This window comes from Ciona robusta, chromosome 1 (assembly GCF_009617815.1).
Source record: "Ciona robusta chromosome 1, ASM961781v2".
Classification (NCBI taxonomy): Eukaryota; Metazoa; Chordata; class Ascidiacea; order Phlebobranchia; family Cionidae; genus Ciona; species Ciona robusta.
The window spans coordinates 12,470,073-12,489,445 of NC_143235.1; the positions used below are offsets into that span (position 1 = coordinate 12,470,073).

At 32.6% G+C, this 19,373-nt stretch overlaps 2 protein-coding genes across 7 annotated transcripts; one reads left to right on the forward strand and one right to left on the reverse strand.

Moving 5' to 3' along the window:
- The first annotated feature begins 19 nt into the window (after nucleotides 1–19).
- LOC149743344 (uncharacterized) lies at nucleotides 20–9,950 on the forward strand. 6 transcript variants are annotated; one of them, XR_016384853.1, is made up of 22 exons: nucleotides 20–175; nucleotides 447–578; nucleotides 1,351–1,607; nucleotides 1,664–1,756; nucleotides 2,101–2,264; nucleotides 2,402–2,487; nucleotides 2,739–2,836; nucleotides 3,130–3,245; nucleotides 3,653–3,702; nucleotides 3,779–3,902; nucleotides 4,919–4,949; nucleotides 5,259–5,306; nucleotides 5,709–5,759; nucleotides 6,197–6,233; nucleotides 6,565–6,601; nucleotides 7,013–7,063; nucleotides 7,512–7,562; nucleotides 7,974–8,013; nucleotides 8,507–8,584; nucleotides 9,068–9,106; nucleotides 9,301–9,342; nucleotides 9,695–9,950. XR_016384853.1 is itself a non-coding variant. In XM_089876024.1 (11 exons), exons 2-10 carry the CDS (start codon nucleotides 476–478, stop codon nucleotides 3,880–3,882), a joined length of 1,071 nt encoding a protein of 356 aa, XP_089732150.1. In that variant the 5' UTR covers nucleotides 20–175; nucleotides 447–475; the 3' UTR covers nucleotides 3,883–3,902; nucleotides 4,133–4,412. The 6 variants fall into 6 exon arrangements, 2 of the variants coding, with proteins under 2 accessions (XP_089732150.1, XP_089732134.1); XR_016384854.1 differs by lacking the exon at nucleotides 5,709–5,759; XR_016384855.1 differs by lacking the exon at nucleotides 4,919–4,949.
- LOC149743345 (lysosomal cobalamin transport escort protein LMBD1-like) lies at nucleotides 9,750–18,169 on the reverse strand. Its single transcript, XM_089875965.1, has 16 exons — nucleotides 17,980–18,169; nucleotides 17,218–17,394; nucleotides 16,633–16,693; nucleotides 16,267–16,361; nucleotides 15,800–15,867; nucleotides 14,755–14,846; nucleotides 14,318–14,391; nucleotides 14,061–14,189; nucleotides 13,432–13,584; nucleotides 12,918–12,982; nucleotides 12,335–12,437; nucleotides 11,744–11,848; nucleotides 11,221–11,364; nucleotides 10,652–10,736; nucleotides 10,297–10,400; nucleotides 9,750–9,949 (listed from the first exon to the last, which is right to left on the reverse strand). The coding sequence occupies exons 1-16, from the start codon at nucleotides 18,037–18,039 to the stop codon at nucleotides 9,839–9,841; spliced, it is 1,626 nt and encodes a 541-aa protein (XP_089732091.1). The 5' UTR covers nucleotides 18,040–18,169; the 3' UTR covers nucleotides 9,750–9,838.
- Nucleotides 18,170–19,373: the final 1,204 nt, after the last annotated feature.

Below are 19,373 nucleotides of genomic sequence, written 5' to 3' on the forward strand. Positions count from 1 at the left end.
AATTACTCCAAAATTTAATAAAATACATGCTAAACTTTTAAGTGAGCGGTAAGTTTGTCGTAATGGGCGGAGGAACATGTATTTAACACGTGATCAAATGGCGCGACCATCCGCAGTTCCTCGTGGCTCACTTCATTTGAAAGAAGCTGTCACCGTAGTTGTTGGGTTTTCTGCGGTGAGTTCATTTTATTTATTCTTGTGAATTTTTAACGGTATTGCCTCGAGAAATTGAGTTTTTTTTATCTGGGGAGTAATGAATATCTTGCTTTAAAAGTGTTCCGTATGTCTAACTGATATTACTAGTTCATAATTACTTTGGAAAACGTATTGGCCATTCGTATCGAAATTTTACTTTGAAAATGCCCCAAAACACCCGTGTCTTATGAACCTAACAGTATCTTATTGTTTTTTCTTAATTCGTTTGTTAGGGTTATTCTATTTTTCAGCTATAAAGTGAAATCGTTACAAAAAGAAAATGACCGACTTACCAGTTGATTCGAAATATTTGCCCGAATTAATGGCCGAGAAAGATAGCATTGACCCTTCGTTTGTTCATGCTGTTCGTTTAATATCTTCTGGTTAGTAAATGTTACTTTTACAAAAAGTTTTTAGTGCTAGTGAAGAATCCTGTTGGCTATTTTAAAGTTGATGTCATTTAGTGTAATGGAATGTGTATGGTGCATAATAAATCTTCAATTTGCGCAAGGTTGTGGATATTTTGATTAATTCAACCACAATCGATATTTAACCATATCTTAAAAATAGGTAGCCACACCCAATAATTGACCAAGAGAGTTTCAACTAACCAACTTTTGGTCGGGTACCTCAAAATGCTTTTTTAAATGTGGTCAAAAAACTATTCTTCTACACAAAATACAAATTTGCAAATAAGTCAATGTTTTGCTCAAAAGTTTAAAACATCTTGTACAACACAAAAAGGAGGGCCTGAGTTTTTACCCCAAATAAGTGAAGGGGTGGTGGGAAATTGGGTAAAAATTGTTTTTACCCTCTAAACTATTTTTGAATAGTTTTCCTCTACTAGTTTTCAACCACTCCCCTTAGCCCATGGGGGTTTAAGCAAGTGCATTGTTTTCCTCCGTCCCTCTTTTTTAGTAATCAGTTTCCCTTTCTTCCTACGTCCCTCCTTTTAGTGTTGTCCAAATTTTCAAAGAATTGGCTTTTTGCAAAAACAAGCGACACATGAAGTTGCTGTAAGCGCGTTCCTTTGTCCTCCGCTTAAAAAAAAAATACCACTAAGCTAAATAAAACTGTTTCATAGTAATGGAACAAGATTATATTAAACAAAAATTCACCAGTTAAGTTTTACTTGTATTCCCATAACTTCTACAGAAATTGAAAAGATTAAAAACCCACCCCCACCTGCCAAACCATCAAACAACTCCAATGACCCGAAAATGTTCAATATTTACGACGACAAATACCCCAAAGTGGAATGCAATATTCGAATCCCTGTTAACGAGTTTCCTCGTGTCAATTTTATCGGGCGATTAATCGGACCCGGGGGTTCAACGTTAAAGGGAATCCAGGAAGTCACAAATACTAGAATCGCGATTCTGGGCAAAGGGTCATTACGGGATAAGAAAAAGGTATAAAAACTAATGATTCTGTAAAAGGCACTTTCTTAATATTTTTTTAATTGAAGGCTGAAGAATTAGCAAACAGCAGCGATGTAAAATACAACCATCTAAAATATCCTCTCCATGTAAGGATTAGTGCAATAGGATCTGTTGATCAGGTAAGCCAGTATTTGTAATTAGTTTGTTTTAGATCTGTTAATTAAAAACTGTAATTGTTCTTTTTTTTGTATACAGTTCATACTGGTCCACACACCTAGCAGTAATCTATTTTTCCCCAAAAATCTGCTTAATTTTGCTATTTTTAAGAAAATCCACGCAAGTTGTTTGTAATTAAGCTTACTGACACATTAAATAATCAAAACAATCGCTTAATAACATGAAATACAATCTTCCGCACAAAAAAAAACTGATTATCCAGTCTGCTTAGTAACCTGGAGTTCTGCTAAACCCTGAAAAAAATACCTTGGATGTTCATCAATTTAACCAATATTATTGTCCATAGGCTTACATGAGCATCGGGCGAGCATGTTCCGAGGTTTCCAAACTCCTCATGGTAGAAGATGAGGATGAATACATCGCGGCTGGAGCAGCAGCCATGTTGCAAGCAAGAGGAGGAGCAGTTGGAGTTGGAGGAGGGATGCGCGGAGCAGGAAGAGGAGCTCCACGGTAAGTTGACATAAAACTTACACAGAAAGTGCCACAAAGTTGTGGTAACTCGTAAGTGGGCATGAGGTGATGCCTGTCGGTTGTATCAGTTCCTCCATATAGAATATAAACATTTTGTTTGATTGTTGAATTTCTAGTGGTGTTCGAGGTGGAGGAAGAGGGGCTCCTCGTGGATCACCATCTGGAAGTAGAGGATCATCAAGGGGTGGAAGAGGAGCACGGGGTAATGTTTTGGTTGTTTAATAACATTTGTTTTTTTGGTATAAACATGCATTAAAAGTTACACAGGATGTCTATTCTGAGGCTCTTCTAATGTTATGCACATAATTTGAAATATTTTATCCAAGTTTCAGCTATTTATGAACCAAATTATGAAACCTAAAAGTTATTTACCTTCTTCACACTTCCGTAAGCTTTCAGATTATAATATAACAATTGTATAGGTATAATAATTATTCCAATGTATTATAACAGGTGGTACACGAGGTGGCATGAGAGGTGCAGCCAGGGGTGCGGTAGCTTCAAGATTTCCAAAGGCACAAATTCAAGCTGCTGATTCTTATGTTAATCAGGTATATTTCTTCAAAATTCTAAGATTTAAGCTAAATCTGCCCAAGCTTTTTAATTTTAATTTGTTAGTTTAAAAAATCAATGCCGGTTTAGAAATTTTAGAACCTTTTTAAGTTTTTCCAATTGGAATTAAATTAAATACATGGCAAAGGTACATTCTAGTTAAAGTAGTGTTTTACATAAATTTTTTGGTTTTCAAATCAGTTGTTTTTTTCTCATGTATACATTATTTATTTAAATAATGATTGGTTTTTATGAGTTTTTGGTTAAATTTGTATTGCTTTTTAATTCACAGGCATTAGAATACGCAGAAGCTGGTTATGACGTATACAGTGAATATGCTGAAGCTGCTGCTTATGATCCGTATGGTCAAGCTACTGAAGAAGCTTATAATGAATCATATGCTGATGGGTAAGATTAATGTTTGTATAATACGGAGGGGGGAGCCATTTTATTAGATTTTCTTGTCGCATTTGTTGATAAACAAGGAATTATAAAGAACGAATTATTATATTTTACAACTCGTATAGACCGTTGTTAATTGTTTAAAACATCATCTGGAAACTTGGATATGGGTGTTAAGGTGTCCCATCTCCCCCCACCTTACTATGTTGGATAAGCATATAGGATTCCATGTTGGCTGTTATGTGCCAAGCTATGGCCAGAAATGTGCGAGAACAATTTTCTCTCTGAACCATTGTATAGTTTATATAATAAGCTATTCTTACTGATATGAGAGAAACAATTATCTAAACATATTTCATTAAAATCACAGTCAATGTAAGTAACTAATGCCTTTTTTTATTATCCAATTACAGTGCGTATGGTGTAACAGATTCCTACGATGCATATACCTTTGCTGATTATGGTAAGTTGTACTGCTTTAATTTATATGTTTTTTTTAGTTTCCGAAAGTTTTTTGAACCATTTTTTTTAATTTTTAGAATCTTATGGAAATGGGGCAGAGTCGTACGTGCCAGCCAAACCAGCATACCGGGGTAAAATACGGGGGGGTGCTCGTGGTAGAGGGGCAGGAAAGCCATATTGAGACTTGCCTTGATGATTCAGGCAAGGAATTATTCTTAATGCACTCATGTCTGTAGCATCTGAGTAAGCTGGAAAATTCAAACCTTTATAAACATTGCGTATTTGAAGACAATTGTCCGTGAACTGCTAAGATTTAAACTTGTGAAAATTTCATCCTAAAACTTGAACGCTTAAAAAAACTTAAATTGTTAATATTTTAATGTGTAGTATAGCAATTAATGCATTTTAAAACTTACTGTTTTCTTTTTCAGTATAAACTGACGCATATGGGAGCTAATGTTGAAACCCTTAGCATATTAACTAACCCTATAATCATCAAAAACTCAAATTCAGGCAAAAATATTTCTCAAAAAACTACGCACTGCCAGTAAAATATAAAGAACCCATGCGAATGGTAGCATTTTAAATAAGGAAAACTATCAATAAAAACTGAAACAGCAATCTTCAAAGTTAAAAACTGTCAATAACGTCATTTTGAAAAGCGTTTTGTATTATTATCTAAATGTTGTAAATAAAAAAGCTTTTATAATATTTGTTTCACTCCTGAACACAATTATGAAAAAGACTCCACTTACAAAATCGGAAACAAAAAAGATTTTAAAAAATGGTGACAACCTTCAATTGAAACAACAAAACCTCATCTTTATGGTAACTAGTTGTAAAGGGCAGCAGATAAAACATTTATAGCAAACACTAAAAAAAGGTAAAGTCTTAATGTTGGTATTTGTACATTACGGATTTTGAAATAAATTTCTAAAAAACTTCCGTCACCTAAGTTGTATTTAATCTTGAATCAAAATGGTTTAAATCTCAATAAAATATTAAATAAGTTTTTAATCCAGTCAAATTGTTAATGTAGAATATAAAATTTATAGTTTATACTGTTTTTTACTCTGTTCTGTATTGGATTTGTAATGAAACAGTTTTTTCCATGTGTTTTGTATTAGTTTAATACTCTTACCGTTCTGTATTGTATTTATTTCCAATAAATGTTTTCTAATTCTACATTAATACTCAAATTTCATTCTTTTCGTTAGGTTTTCTCAACCAAGCTGCAAAACATACAAAGTAAGTTCTGTTTCGTTATCTTACTACTCAATCCATCTATGATGAAAACCTTCTTTCCCCGTCTTAAACAAAACTGATGAAAATCAATTATTTTAAGCTCAACTAAACTGAGGTGGCTTTTATTTTTAATGGTGGCCAAACCATTGCTTTAGATTTTGCTATTTAGTTCTGTTATGTTGAATTTATCATTCAAAAAATCAAGCCTCGTGTTAGGTACATTATAATAAAGCAAATTTGGCCACTACTGTTTTAACAAATCAACATAAAATGGGTGTTTTCATTCAACTAATTTCTAACATTATTTAACAGATTAATGCTAGCGGTTCTGTAGAGAAAGAAACTGCCCATCCATGCAAGGTAATATTGAATTTAATATATTTACCTTTGACTACTCGTTGCTTTCAATGATGAAAAACTTTCTTTCCCCGTCTTAGAAACAAACTGCTGATAATTTATTATTATAAGCTCAACTAACTGAGGAAGCAACACTAATATATATAACCCAGTGATTAAAACCCAATGACCAAATTGAAAGCGATAAATTGTTAACTTTTTGACTAACAAGAATAGTTCCATAATTTCATTATTAGTTTTTAAACATTCTCGAGTCTTGGCTGACTTTAGAATACATAAAATTGTTTAAAGTATATAAAGTTAACGAAAATCTTGTAATTGAGTTTAAAAATAATAGAAATTCTATGTTTTGTAGTTAACTTCCATTAGTGTGTTTCTCAACTAATTTCCAACTTTATTCAACAGTTGCAGCAATGTTAGCAGTTTTGTAAAGAAACAAACGTCCATCTGTCCAAGGTAACATTAAATTCAAACATTGATTTCTTTAACTTTTTGACTACTCGTTGCTTTCAATGATGAAAAACTTTCTTTCCCCGTCTTAGAAACAAACTGCTGATAATTTGTTATTATAAGCTTAACTAACTGAGGAAGCAACACTAATATATTTAACCCAGTGATCAAATTCAAAGCAAATTTTTTCCTATCTTTTCACCTTAACTGGTGCTTTTTAAACATTTTTTTCTTTTGGAAAGTAATCACTTAACCAAATTTTAAAAACTAATTCAATTTTACCCAAATCCTTTTATAAATTATTGTTTTTTTTAAGGGCAAAAGTTTTTCAATATTCTTGTTTATTTTTATACTTTGAATTTATTGGGTTATTTGACATGGTATAATCACACATAAGTTTGTTCATGTAAGGACATTTAACTAATCTACTCATTGCAATTTAGAGAGAAAGTTCAAGTTCAAGCTTATTGGGACTCAAAGGTAACTGTAATTTAAAAAACTAAAAATAAAAAATAACCTGTGTGTTCTTCTGTCTAATTTTTAAAAAAAGTTGTGTTCTATTATTTTCTGCATCATCTGATAACCAAAAACTTGTTTCATTAAGTTTTTTGGGCACATTGATGCCATAAAGAGTGAGAGTGACAAATTAGGGGGCATTTTATGTTTCCTCATATCGTCTTTCATACATTTAACCAAGTTGTCTCCTTTTATGCTAATATGGGTTTAAAAGTTGAATTGTAGCTGTTTAATCTAGAAACTAATTTCAAATTTACGCTGATTTTTAAAGTAATATTAGAAATGACATTTTCAGATTTCCAGATTTGAGCGGCAGAAACCACAAGAAACAAGTACGTTTATGTTATAATTTTTATCATATAGTACTGTGGGGTAAGATAGAACACCTTTAGTAACTTAATATTTGAATATCCTGATCTTGTTTTAAACAATTAACATCGGTCTATGGTAGTCCTAAGGACAGAGTTATATAAATTTTAAAATGTTCATGGTGAGAAAATATACTAAGAAATAAAATGGAATGAGAAAATTTAAATGAAAAGGTGAAATGAGATGAGAAAATATACTGAAACGGTGTCCCATCTTACCCCACCCCTACTGCAATATTTGAAATGATGAAAACTTAACTCTCTCACTGAGCATTCAATGAAGATGACTAGAGTCGCTGATCAAATTATTTCACCTCGTTAAATTAATACAAACTAGTATTAATTGCATATAATAAATTATACGTTGTTTTGCAGGTGGTATAATATTGAAGTTTGATTTTGGACAGAGAATCGAAATCTAGAATGGTATGTTTTAATGTAGAGTTGTTTATTTTTAGAATTACAAGTTAAAAAGCAGTGGTTCTTTACTAGAAATATACCTATTGTAAAAAATTGGGGTGTATTTTCAAAATTTTGACTATCTTTATAAAATTTGACAAGTTTAATGCACTTGTAAAGTATGTTTATACAAAATTTTGTTTAGTTCTGATTTAAATTCTAAAAATTGCTACTGAGCAAACATTAAAAATGGAATGGTATAGAAGTTTAGGAACCGTTGCTCCATATTAAATACATATGTAACACCAATCATTATATCATGTATGTTATAATTAAAATATTTGAAATGATGAAAACTAACTCTCTCACTGAGCATTCAGTGAAGATGACTAGAGTCGCTGATTAAAATTTTTGCCATGTTGATATAAACTAGTGTTAATTGCTGCATTTATTCTAAATTTCTAAAAAATTTCAGATAGCAGAGCTAGAAATGAGAAACTTCAAAGCAAGTTTAATATATGGATAGGTATGCGGAGTTACTTATATTTAAAATTGTGTTATATAATATATAACCAGTATTTCATACACTATTTATACAGTAGGGCAAAGAAAGTGGGACGCCTTTTTATCATATTTTGTCATCCTATTTGGTCGTAAACAAAGAACATTCATAGAATTATAAAACTGTATCCTAACGGTTCCCATAGACTATTGGTAATTGTTTAAAGCATGATCAGAATATTTAAATATGTGCTAAAGGTGTCCTATCTATCCCCACCATATATTAAATACAAACCACAATGATGAACCTATCCTAAGCTCAACAGGACAGACCATGTAATGGTGATACCCATTTCTTCATTCTGAGTGGTTAATGTTTAACATATAATTAATGATTTTACTCCTAGGATTTTTTGAAACCCTTTCTTTTTTACAGATGCAATCCGTCTTCATTTTGGTGTCACTATAATTAAAAGGTATGTATACCATTAATAAGTGCGAATTTATCAAAACTGTGTTTTTTGGTAATGATTTAAAAGTGGCATACCAACGAAAATTTGTAAATAGATAGTTGCTCAAATGTAATCTAAAGATACCACCCAAGTTTCAAAAACGAAACTCCTAATGAAAAAAGTGCGTGTAAAAAAACCTGCTGGATTAAAAATAATTTGGTCATCCAAAAATGCATGAAATTTCAAAAATGTACTTTGGTTAATATTTGAGCATTTCTATTAATACACAAATTTTGATTTTTCTTGTTGGTATGCCACTTTTTTATTACAGCTTACTAATGCATTATCCACTGCTATATATTAAATACAAACCACAATGATGAACCTATCCTAAGCTCAACAGGACAGACCATATAATGGTGATACCCATTTCTTCATTCTGAGTGGTTTATTAAATTTTTAATATTTTTAAATTTTTTTCGAGCTGAATTTTTTTTAAAAAAAGCTTCTTTTACAGACAGACTCAGACTCAGTTCTTTAAGTGAACTTTATTTATGAAAACACTTGAAAAATGTGGTCCTTCTTTAGTTCAAAGGTATGTACGTTTCTATTCTATGTGGGTAAGGTCCCATGGCATTTTCGGGTAGGATTGACCCATTATCCCTGGTATTACATTAGTACAGAATAAAAGCTCCCAAACCAAGCATATAGGATTCCATGTTGGCTGTTATGTGCCAAGCTATGGCCAGAAATGTGCGAGAACAATTTTCTCTCTGAACCATTGTGTAGTTTATATAATAAGCTATTCTTACTGATATGAGAGAAACAATTTATGCCACAGTTGGCCCATTTGCCCCAAAAATAAAAAACAGAAAAATTACCCAATTTATAGCTCTGGAAAACAATTACCTAAAAGTTATGCCGGAGTTGTCTATTTCCCGGAATAAAAAAAATCCATTTTTTTACACAGTTTTTCTGTGATATTAAGTTAATACTGCCCAAGATTTATGCCAGAGTTGGCATGTTTTCCCAAATAAAAAACATTACTGAGTTAATTACTCCTAATTTTCTAACACAGATTTTCGGTCACGTGATGGTGATTTTCTCTTTGTTAAAGGTATGTATTTTAATGTTTATATTTCTATCCAACTATTTGATTGCTTTGATGAAAATTGACTTGCCCTGTCTTACTGTATGTATGACGAGACCTAACGATTGATACTCATTTATTCTGAGCATTTTTACATCACTGATAAACTACCATTACTGGAATATACGAAAACCTCACAAAAATGTTGTTTTTTTTCACAGAAATGAGCATCTGTGTAATTTCAGAACTGTTTGAAAAAAAAGGTAAGTTTTATAATATCAGGATGGAGGAAGATGGGACACCGTTTAATTTTGTTTGTTCCTCCCATTTATTAGTAAACAAAAAAATGTTTAAAAAAGATTATACAACCTTATTCTAACGACTCCGTTAATTGTATAAATACGATCTGGTGATTGGGTATTATGTTGTAAAGGTGTCCCATCTTATTCCACCCTACTATATTTTTTATACATTGGTTAAGTTTCTTATGATGACATTTTGCACTACGACATTTATGTATGACGAACTTGGGAAATAATCTGAAGAAACTTAAATATGTTGTATCAAAGCAAATTTTCATTAACCTTAAAAATATTCACCGTACTTATGTTACAGGTTTTATAATCTTCAAAGGTTAAACTTCTCGATGATAAAAGAAATACACTGTACATGAAATGGCCAATTTTATTGACATTAAAACATCGACATTAAAACGTGCAACTTTTTATGACTGAATAAAATTCCACAAAATATTTTGTTTTAACTTTGAACCAAGTGTTCTTGGCTTTCACTTCGCATTTGATTCAGTAAATTCTCGGCTGCTGTTTTCCGGAATCGGACGACCGAGACAAAAAAGCCAATTACAAATACCTGCAAGACGGAGAAATCTTTCATTAAATTATTTGTCCTAGCGTGGACCGGTAAATTTTTATAAACAAATTTTTGGCCTGGTCGACTTTTAATGAAAATGTAATTATGAAAAAAATGTAGGTAACTTTGCTGCTGTCTTTTGATATCTTGCAGTTACTGATATAAAATAGTAATATATCTGGCGAACTACCACTGGTGTATATAGGATAGAATTAAAGTATACCAATGGCTTGCTTTTGTCATGGTAGTTTTCATTGCATGCCTATTAGCAAATACAATCTTTTTGGGGTATAATTATTTTCACTTGGGTAAGATTTTTGGTATCTTTGCACTAATAAGTTACATACCAAAACTAAAAGCCAGTTGCTAGAGTAGAAAACCGCACCAAACACCCACATTCTGTAGAAGAATTTGACTTGAAATGACATGAACCTTGTCATTGTACACTCATCTAAAAAAGATAGAATAATTAAAACAACTTGTTATCTATCGGTGACATAGCACAGAGCTCTAACCTATTTGTCACAAAGTTACGTAAATGGTAAGTTGGAAGCGGGCACGAGATGTATGAAACGGAACACTGGTGTTATAAAGACTGTTGTTTTGCAACCACACAAGAACAAAGTAAGTTGCATTCATTCATATTTTTACACTTAATAGTGAAAAAACAGTTTTTACAACAGCCCCTGAACAACTAGTAACCTGCTGGTGATTCCAAGGTACATGGCTTCAAAGAGTTCAATGAGTTTTCCATTGCAACAGTCGTCCAATTAAGCTGGGTTTCAACCTGAAAAGGGATTGGTTTATTGTATTGAGTAAATAAATATAACTTACTTTGTTCTCGCGTGGTCGGAAAATGACAGTCGTTAAACATGGGTGTTCTGTTTCATACACCTCGTGCCAGCTTACAAGTTACCAAGTATGTTACTTTGTGGGAGATTATTCTAACCAACTGTGCTACAGCGTCAGAATAAGTCTACATGGTGGTGTAAACATATTGGTACGGAAGTTCAGTAATTTTTAAGAGGTTCGAAAATCCTATTTAGCTATATTGGACAATGTGTCATGTGGGGCTTACTCTTTGTGAATCTACATTTCCCAAACACCAGTTTTTTTACCTCTAATGTTATATAAGAATGTGACTTATTTATTGTACCTCAAACACCAGTTTTTTACGTCTAAAAATTGTGACTTATTTAATGTGGTGGAGTAACAGCAATCCTTATAATGTTTCTTCATTGCAAATACCCAAGCAACAAATGCATATTCACCTGATAAGTTTGTGTTCCGTACATTGCATACTGTGGTGCAATAGAATACACCAAAGATATAGAATACATGACCACAGTAGCAAATATAAAACTGCTGTATAACAGAGCATGGGGAAGGGTGTTGTTCTTTCTTAAACTGTGAACCTGCAGATATGAATTTGTAACAAAAAACAAATTATACAAATAACTTTCTTTCAACTAAATGTAAATTGTTTTTACTGTAAGCGTGTTTTAACAGCTGTTGTTTTGTCGCTATGTCCTGTGTTTTTGTTACAATATATGTAAATATTCGCTACCGTAATCGAACAGACGAAAAAAGTTATATATAGTAAGGTTGGGGAAGATGGGACACTTTTAGCACATAACATCCTCATCGTGTTTTAAACAAATGACAACAGTCTATGGGAGCCGTGAGAATACGATTTTATAACTCTTTGAATGTTCTTTGTTTACTACCAAAAGGGACCAAAAAATAGAATACAGTGTTCCATCCTTCCCCTTCTTCTTATATATTATAACTCACCCTTATCCAGAAAAACCACAGACCGAGATGCTTCATACCAACCATGGTACTAAATGCAAAGTAAAACAGAATCCCTCCAAGTAAGACATAGTGAATTGGAAAAGCCTTGTGAAAATAGCATTATATTAAATGTGACTTATTCATTCTCGCATGGCCAGGCAATGATAGTCGTTATAATAATAAAGAGTGTTTTGTTCCTGCTTACAAGTTACCGTACATGTAAGTTTGTGTGTGATCGTTTTGTTTAAATTTTTCATTATTCTATGTATGGCTACATTTTAGACAACCCATCAGTGATGGTTGGAGCAAAGTATCTTGCTCATGGACACATAAGCCCTCAATGGAAACAACAGCAACAAGCCTCGAACCCGTATCCTGCAGTTTAGAGGCGAGCGCTCTAAACTTATAGAAATTATTTACTTTACTTAGTCTCCACAGATATCATATCACATTATGAGTTCTACAATTTGTCTGAAACAAAAAAAATCCCTAAAAAATATTCACTCACTAAGTAACATACATGGTAACTCGTAAGCTGGCATGAGGTGTTACTTTTAATCTATAGACAAGTTACTTTTAATCTATACTTACCCCATGACATAGCAGCAACAACTCATATACAGGATTAGGGACAATGTATTTATCAGCTAGGTATCCAGTGTTGCTTCCATATGAAGATATCCATCGATTTATGCTGGTAAAGGTAGTTGGCAAAAAAGTAATGAAAAAACACTATATGTGTGAGGTTTTATGGTATCTAAGGAACCTGAGATTTAGGCCAAATGGGGCAGGCCAAGATATATTGTGTTTAGGTTATGGGAAATGCCATGGGTCCTGGGGTTTAAGCCATGGGAAGTGGGGTTTGGCCAGGTAGGACATGCCAAGTGACATGGGGCCAGACTTGGCCCAAACAGTATAAAAAAAGAGGTGGTCTTAAAAAACATACTTAAAAACTACTTTTTGGTTTGATTATTAGTTTATTTTGAACATTGCCAACTTTTTAAAATTTTAGAACTAAATACAAATTAATTCAATAATAATCACTTTTAAGATAATGTTTTCGATAAAATAGTTTAATATTTTTATATTTTAGGCATATATACAAAGAAATATGATTGCCTTGCTGACTACTTATAAACTGGACACATGTGTGCAGTGTGTTTATACAACTTACTTGGTTAATACAATTGTGACAATGATCAGCCATGAGAACAGACAAAGGACGACTCCGGTTGTAATCTGAAAAGAGTTAAGTATGCTGTCATTGTGGGCGTATGTGTCCTTAGACACTTAACAACAATTGCTCCAAGCCAGTGGTCATTAATGGGTTGTCCAAATTGTCAGCCATACATGAACAAAATAAAAAAATCCAAAAACATAATCATCCACAAAGTAACTTATATGGTAAATTGCAAGCTGACAAGATGTGTATAAAACATAACACCCATGTTTAACGACTGCTGTTTTTTGGTCCCGAAAGTTACTTTCATTCAAGTATTTAAATTTTTAATATAAATGGTTAAAAGAGTGTTCGATTTAGACAACCCATTAATGACCAATAGGTTGTCTTGCCTAAGGACACATAGGACCGCAACAGTAGCTGCGACGTGCTTTAAACCCATAACCATTGTACCACTACAATATATCAGACATCATGGTATAATGGCAACAGACATTGTGTATCATACTTGCAACGGTCGTAAAAGAATGTTCAATCTCGTCCAACAAGAATAACTTCGATGTCGTAAGTTCTCACTCTCCATTTGAAGCTGATTAAGTTGGTTGGAATAAAAACAAATTCTTTGCTCGTCGTTTTCGCTGACATTTCTGTTTTCTTGATGCTGGTAAAAAAATGACATATTTATCCATAAAATGACATATCTATCCATGGTATGACATATTTATCCATAAAATGACATATTTATTCATGTTAGTGACGTGCAAGTTGCCCAGTGGTTACAGGTTCAAGGCTTGACACTGCTACCATTGCGGGCGTATGTGTCCTTGGACAAGACAACAGCTTACATATCTAAATACACACGCCCACAATAGTAGCATCACTTGGCGTTGAACCCGATATCCTTAGGTTGTGGCACAAGCACCCTAACAAACTAGACATATTTGCTATTATTGGCAAAAAACAATATTATGTACATATATCTTTAAAAAGGGAACTCTAAAGACCATTGTTTTTTTTCTGCTAATTCGTATTATTTTTTTAAATTTTTTTTAATGTTTTTTTAGGTAATAATATAAACTAAACTTCCAAAAATTTTTAAAAATCTGAAATTTAAAAATGTTTGTTTATTTCATATACCGCTTGATCTGAAATATCTTCGATCTGTTGATTTATTTGTGCAAGAGATTCCTCTATGCCTTGTTGCTCTCTATCATCATTAGGACGCCCTTTAACTAAATTAACAGGCAGGATTGCCATTCCAAATGCCTGGAAAATTATTTAGAATTAGAATATTTGGATATTATGTGGTAAAGGTGTCCGATCTTACCCCGCCCTACTATATATTATACAGTGAATATTGTTATAGCATATATTGTTATATACAAGCAACTTACAGTGTATATTATGCAGTGAATCATCCCGATCAATAAAACACAATTTATTGCCGAAATCAAACCATCTTCAATTTCTTGGAGAATAAAAAGAAAATGTCAGTGAAATTTGGTAAGTAGTCCCCTTTTCATATTTATGTATGAATGTCAACTATTTATCCTCACATGGCAGGGTAACGACATACGTTGTTACCATAGGTGACCTCTTTCATACACCTTGTGCTTGCTTATAAAATGAAAAACTTCAAAACAAAATATAATTGCCAAAAAAATAATTTTTTACTATTAAAAAAATTAAATACATTTTAAACAATTAGTAAATTTTCAAAACAAAATATCAAAACAGTTCAAATATTAGAACTTGCAGAAAAGTATTTTAGTGGCTCCAGGTCTGTTTTTATATAGAGGCATAGAGCTGGTAAAATAGCATACAAACATACTGCGATATGGTAAATCCAGTTGTCCGATCAAGTTCAATTGTTTGTATGTATTTGTGTCGCTTGCTGGAATACTTCCCATTGAATATGCTATGCTGTAAGATCATTGAGAATTTGAATAATATAATAGGGTGAAAAATAACTAATAAAAGTATAAAGTTAATCATTCATTTTTTATTCATGAGAAAACCTGTATATAGTAGGGTGGGGAAAATGGGACACTTTTCATTTTATTTTCTCGCCCATTTGGTAGTAAACAAAGAACATTCAAAGAATTATAAAACCGTATCCTAATGACTTCCATAGACCGTAGTTAATTGTTTAAAACACGATTAGGATATTCGTATTGTGTCCCATCTTACTCCACCCTAATATATACAGTAAATGTTTGTACTTGAATGAATAAATATAACTTGTTTACCCTTGCGTGACAGGGCAACAACAGTCGGGCAAGAGGTGTATAAAAACTAAATACCCTTGAGTGTTTCAGTAAATAGAGTAACTTATTTATGTATTTACCCACGCATGGCTGGCCAAGGATAGTCGTTATAACACGGGTGTTTAGTCTCATACACCGCTTATGAATGTGTAACTTTGTGCGAGATTATTTTTGAATATTTTTTGTTTTTATGTATGAGTGTCAATTTGGACAAGCTATACCTAACAACTGTTGTTTTACCGTTACTACCCGTCTTTTCGCTTTTTATCAACTCTCTTGTTCTTCGTTATCGTGACCGAAGAGACCAAATAAATTTTATTCATTCAAAAAAAAAAACTTACACTGTAATAACCAAAAGCTTCTGAAACAGTGTATCATGGCACCTACCTTAAAAACCAAAACCATCAATATATACCAAGAAGGCATGGAATATTACAAGGTATATTATGTAAAATAAAAGTTCAAGCTTTTTAATTTAGTTTCCACAAAACAGAAACCGAAAATCTATGTTTTACCCAAACAAAAATAAAAATTCAGAAAACAACAATAGAGATTCTGGTATAAAAAAAACATAATATTATTTTTAATAGTTTTAAACAGATGATTTACCTGACAATGATAATAGCCACCAGTACCACCATAGGAAACAACGAACACATAAGACCCCGAAAAATATTCTGAAAATAAAAATTCTGTGGTAATTATTCAGGGGCAGATACAAGGGGGGGTCACAGGGGGACCTGAGATTTGGTCCAGAGGTGGCCCATCACCCCTACTACCAAACTGCTACAACCTAATAGCGACCACCGGGTTCAAGCAATGTCTGTGCAGTATCTTTCTCAAAGACAAGTACGTCGACAATGGTAGCAGCGAAGAAACTTGAACCCATAACCTATGGGTTATTATGCAGGCACACTAACCAACTGTGCTATGGCGCCGGTCTGTTCTATACGACCACAATGGTAGCAGTAACATGCTTCGGACCCGGTACCCTTAGGTTACAATGCAAGCACCTAACAACTAAGTTATACTTCTTTCTAAAATGTAAAAAATTATTCGAGTATTATTTTACTTACCCATCTAGAAGATTCAGCTGTCCTAATAGCTTGGTATGAAAAATAAGTTATTGGGAAAATGATGACCAACAACAACAGCAACAAGCCATAAACACCTGAGATACAAAAATATGTTAACAGATAAACCACATATGGCATCTTAGTTTTACATTTCAAAAAAAAAAAATTTTAAATGATGGAAAATCGAAAAATATAAAATTTTGTATTTTTTAAAAAAATTATAGAAACTAATATTTTTTAAAATCTAGCAAAATCGAAAATGCATTGAATTTTTATTATTTTATGCACAAAAAGTTAGAGAGTGTAAAAATTGGTTTCAAACAGTTGGCATACAGATAGAAAACTAACTAGGTAAAATTTGTTTACCATAATAAGTAAACAGCAGCATCTCTTCCATTTTTGCAATAGATTGATTTGTAGCCCATGCCTGTAACAAATTTAAGTGATTAAAGTTGAAAACAAATCAGATTTATTAAAAAATTAAAAAAGAAATTGGTAAAAAAATTCGGCCCAAGAATTGGTACACATAAAAATTAAAATGAATGCAAATTATATTGCATTAGTTAACATTGCTTTGGTTTTATTTAAAAAAACTAACGGTACAGAAGTTCTAACTTACTGTACCGTTTTTTTTTAACAGGGCGTACATTTTATGAATAATAATATGCCTTGAAGAGACACTTTATATTTTAATTTAGTTTGTCTCTTTTTTGTAGTAATAACAAAGGAGGGTAAGATTTATAATAAAAAATGACACTGGCGAAAAATTCTCTGGTACATTACAGATTAGGCTGGTGGGAAGTGTCAGAATTTGGGTTAGGGGTCAGTGGTTATAGGGTTTACTATTTCAGTGTTAGTGGTTAGGGGTAAGCACATAGCATAGCGAAGGGGAAGGATTCTTTACTTGCCCTAAAAAACCGAGCGACATACAAGCTTGAAACATACTTATACCTGTTTAATGCCCATGTTTGATTTAGTCGAGGAGACGAAAAATATGTCAGTTAAGATCAGAACTACAAGCAGGATGGGTATAGTAGTTAGTAGGGCAAAAGCCACTCCACACACTATCGAACATCTGGCACTGCTAAGGTGATACACATAGTAGGAGATAGAAAGGACCAGAACAACCTGTAGAATTTAAAATATATAGAAAGTAACCGAAAATATATAAAAATTTAAAAATATAGTGAAACACATAGTATGAGCTAGGATATGAAAAGTACTAGAACAAAATGTAGAATTAAAAATATATAGAATGGAAAATATAAAAATTGGAAAAATATAATGATACACATAAGAGATAGAAAGTACTAAAACAAGCTGTATAATTTAAAATAGAGATTTATTGGACATTCAGACAATGTGGCACAGTGGATAGCCTGTCTATAACACGGAGGTAATGGGTTCAAGGTATGTTGATGCTATTATTGTGAACTTATGTTGTTTTTTTGGTAACAACTCAGCAATTGTTTCAACTCAGTGGTCACTAATGGGTTGTCCAAATTATCAGCCACACATAAAACAAAAAAAAAACTCTTAAAAAATTACTCTTAAAGTTACACACATGGCAACTCGTAAGCGAGCTCGAGGTGTATGGAACAGAACACATGTGGTATAACAACTATCGACCTATCGTTGCCCCGTCGCGCGAGGGTAAATACATAAATAAGTTACAACTTTCATCGAAAGATTTAAAACACAGTAAATACTTACCGTTGCGACAACGGGAAACGGTAACCATATAGCTAGTGAATTTTGCCAAGGAATATCCATCTTACGTCATACCGTTACAACTTATTCCAACACAATTACTCACTTGACTGTTTAACAAGTAATATGTACACAAAGTAACAAATATTGAAAAACAGTTCTTTGTTTGTTTGTTTTTTGTTTCGGGGAAATCACCCATCTCGTATCTCTTGTACTGTATAGATATCTAAATTGTTATGAGTGGTATTCGCATTTTGTTGGTTAAGTCAGCAATTAATCACTGTGTAATGTTCCTTAACAAATATTTTGTACATTATTAAGCTGCCTTCGATGTCTTACAATTAATTTCATTCATACAATACATTCTATTTATAACAAGAAAGCCAAGCTATAATGAGTGGACACGTATTAAACTAATCTCAATAAAACAAACCAGAAATAACTAACAGTCTAACAGAGCAAGTTTTAATTGCCATTAGTGGTGGAAGAGCGGTATTTAAAATGCATTTATACACGTATTATAATTCATGAAACTTATGATGTATGAGGATTAAGTGATTGGTAAAGAATATATGTAAATACGCTTTGTACAACTTCTGCATGTGTTGGCTTGTACACTTACACTAGCTAATCTTGTCTTTACCAAAAAACGTTTGTTTTGGAGAATTTGACTAAATATAACCCTGCAGTAATTAGGTACTGAAAACTGTGGCCTCCGTATGAATTGGTAATAATAAACCTATATTACCACCTACGTGCTCAATAATAACTACTATATTAAACATAGATATATGGAAACTCGTATAAACGTGCACAACGCCCTGCCTGTCATCCCTCGCCATCTACTTATTTACGTCATGAGGTTTCTCCTGAATTATGTAACCACTAGAACAAATACTGACTCCAGAGAATCCTTACTCAGAGGAATCCGAACTGAGCAACCGCCGGTATATTTGCATATAAAACACTAGAGAAAAAATGCAACGGTATAAAAAGCGAAAAAAATCATACTCTGTATTATAAGATTTATAAAGTCTATACGCTCTATATGCTTTACGATCTTAAGAGCCGCTAAGCGCTTAGGCTTTTTGAAACCTATACGCTATTTTAACCATTAAAATCTAAAAAATAAGATATTTCAGTCTGGCTTATAGACTATGTCTGGGTTTTTATTATTGAGTTTTAAGGTGCAAATAATTCCTTCTGACTCGTTGCTTTTTGATTTTTTTCCTTTTTTTAGATAGTAAACGCTCCGCGTTATTTTATTTTATCGGATAACTTTTTTAGTATAGTTTTATCAACGGAAATTTTAAAAATTGCTTGTGCCCTAAACTAGTGCGGTTTAAATAAATCGAGTATGATGGTTCTAAATATAGTTAATATAGTAACCGGATATT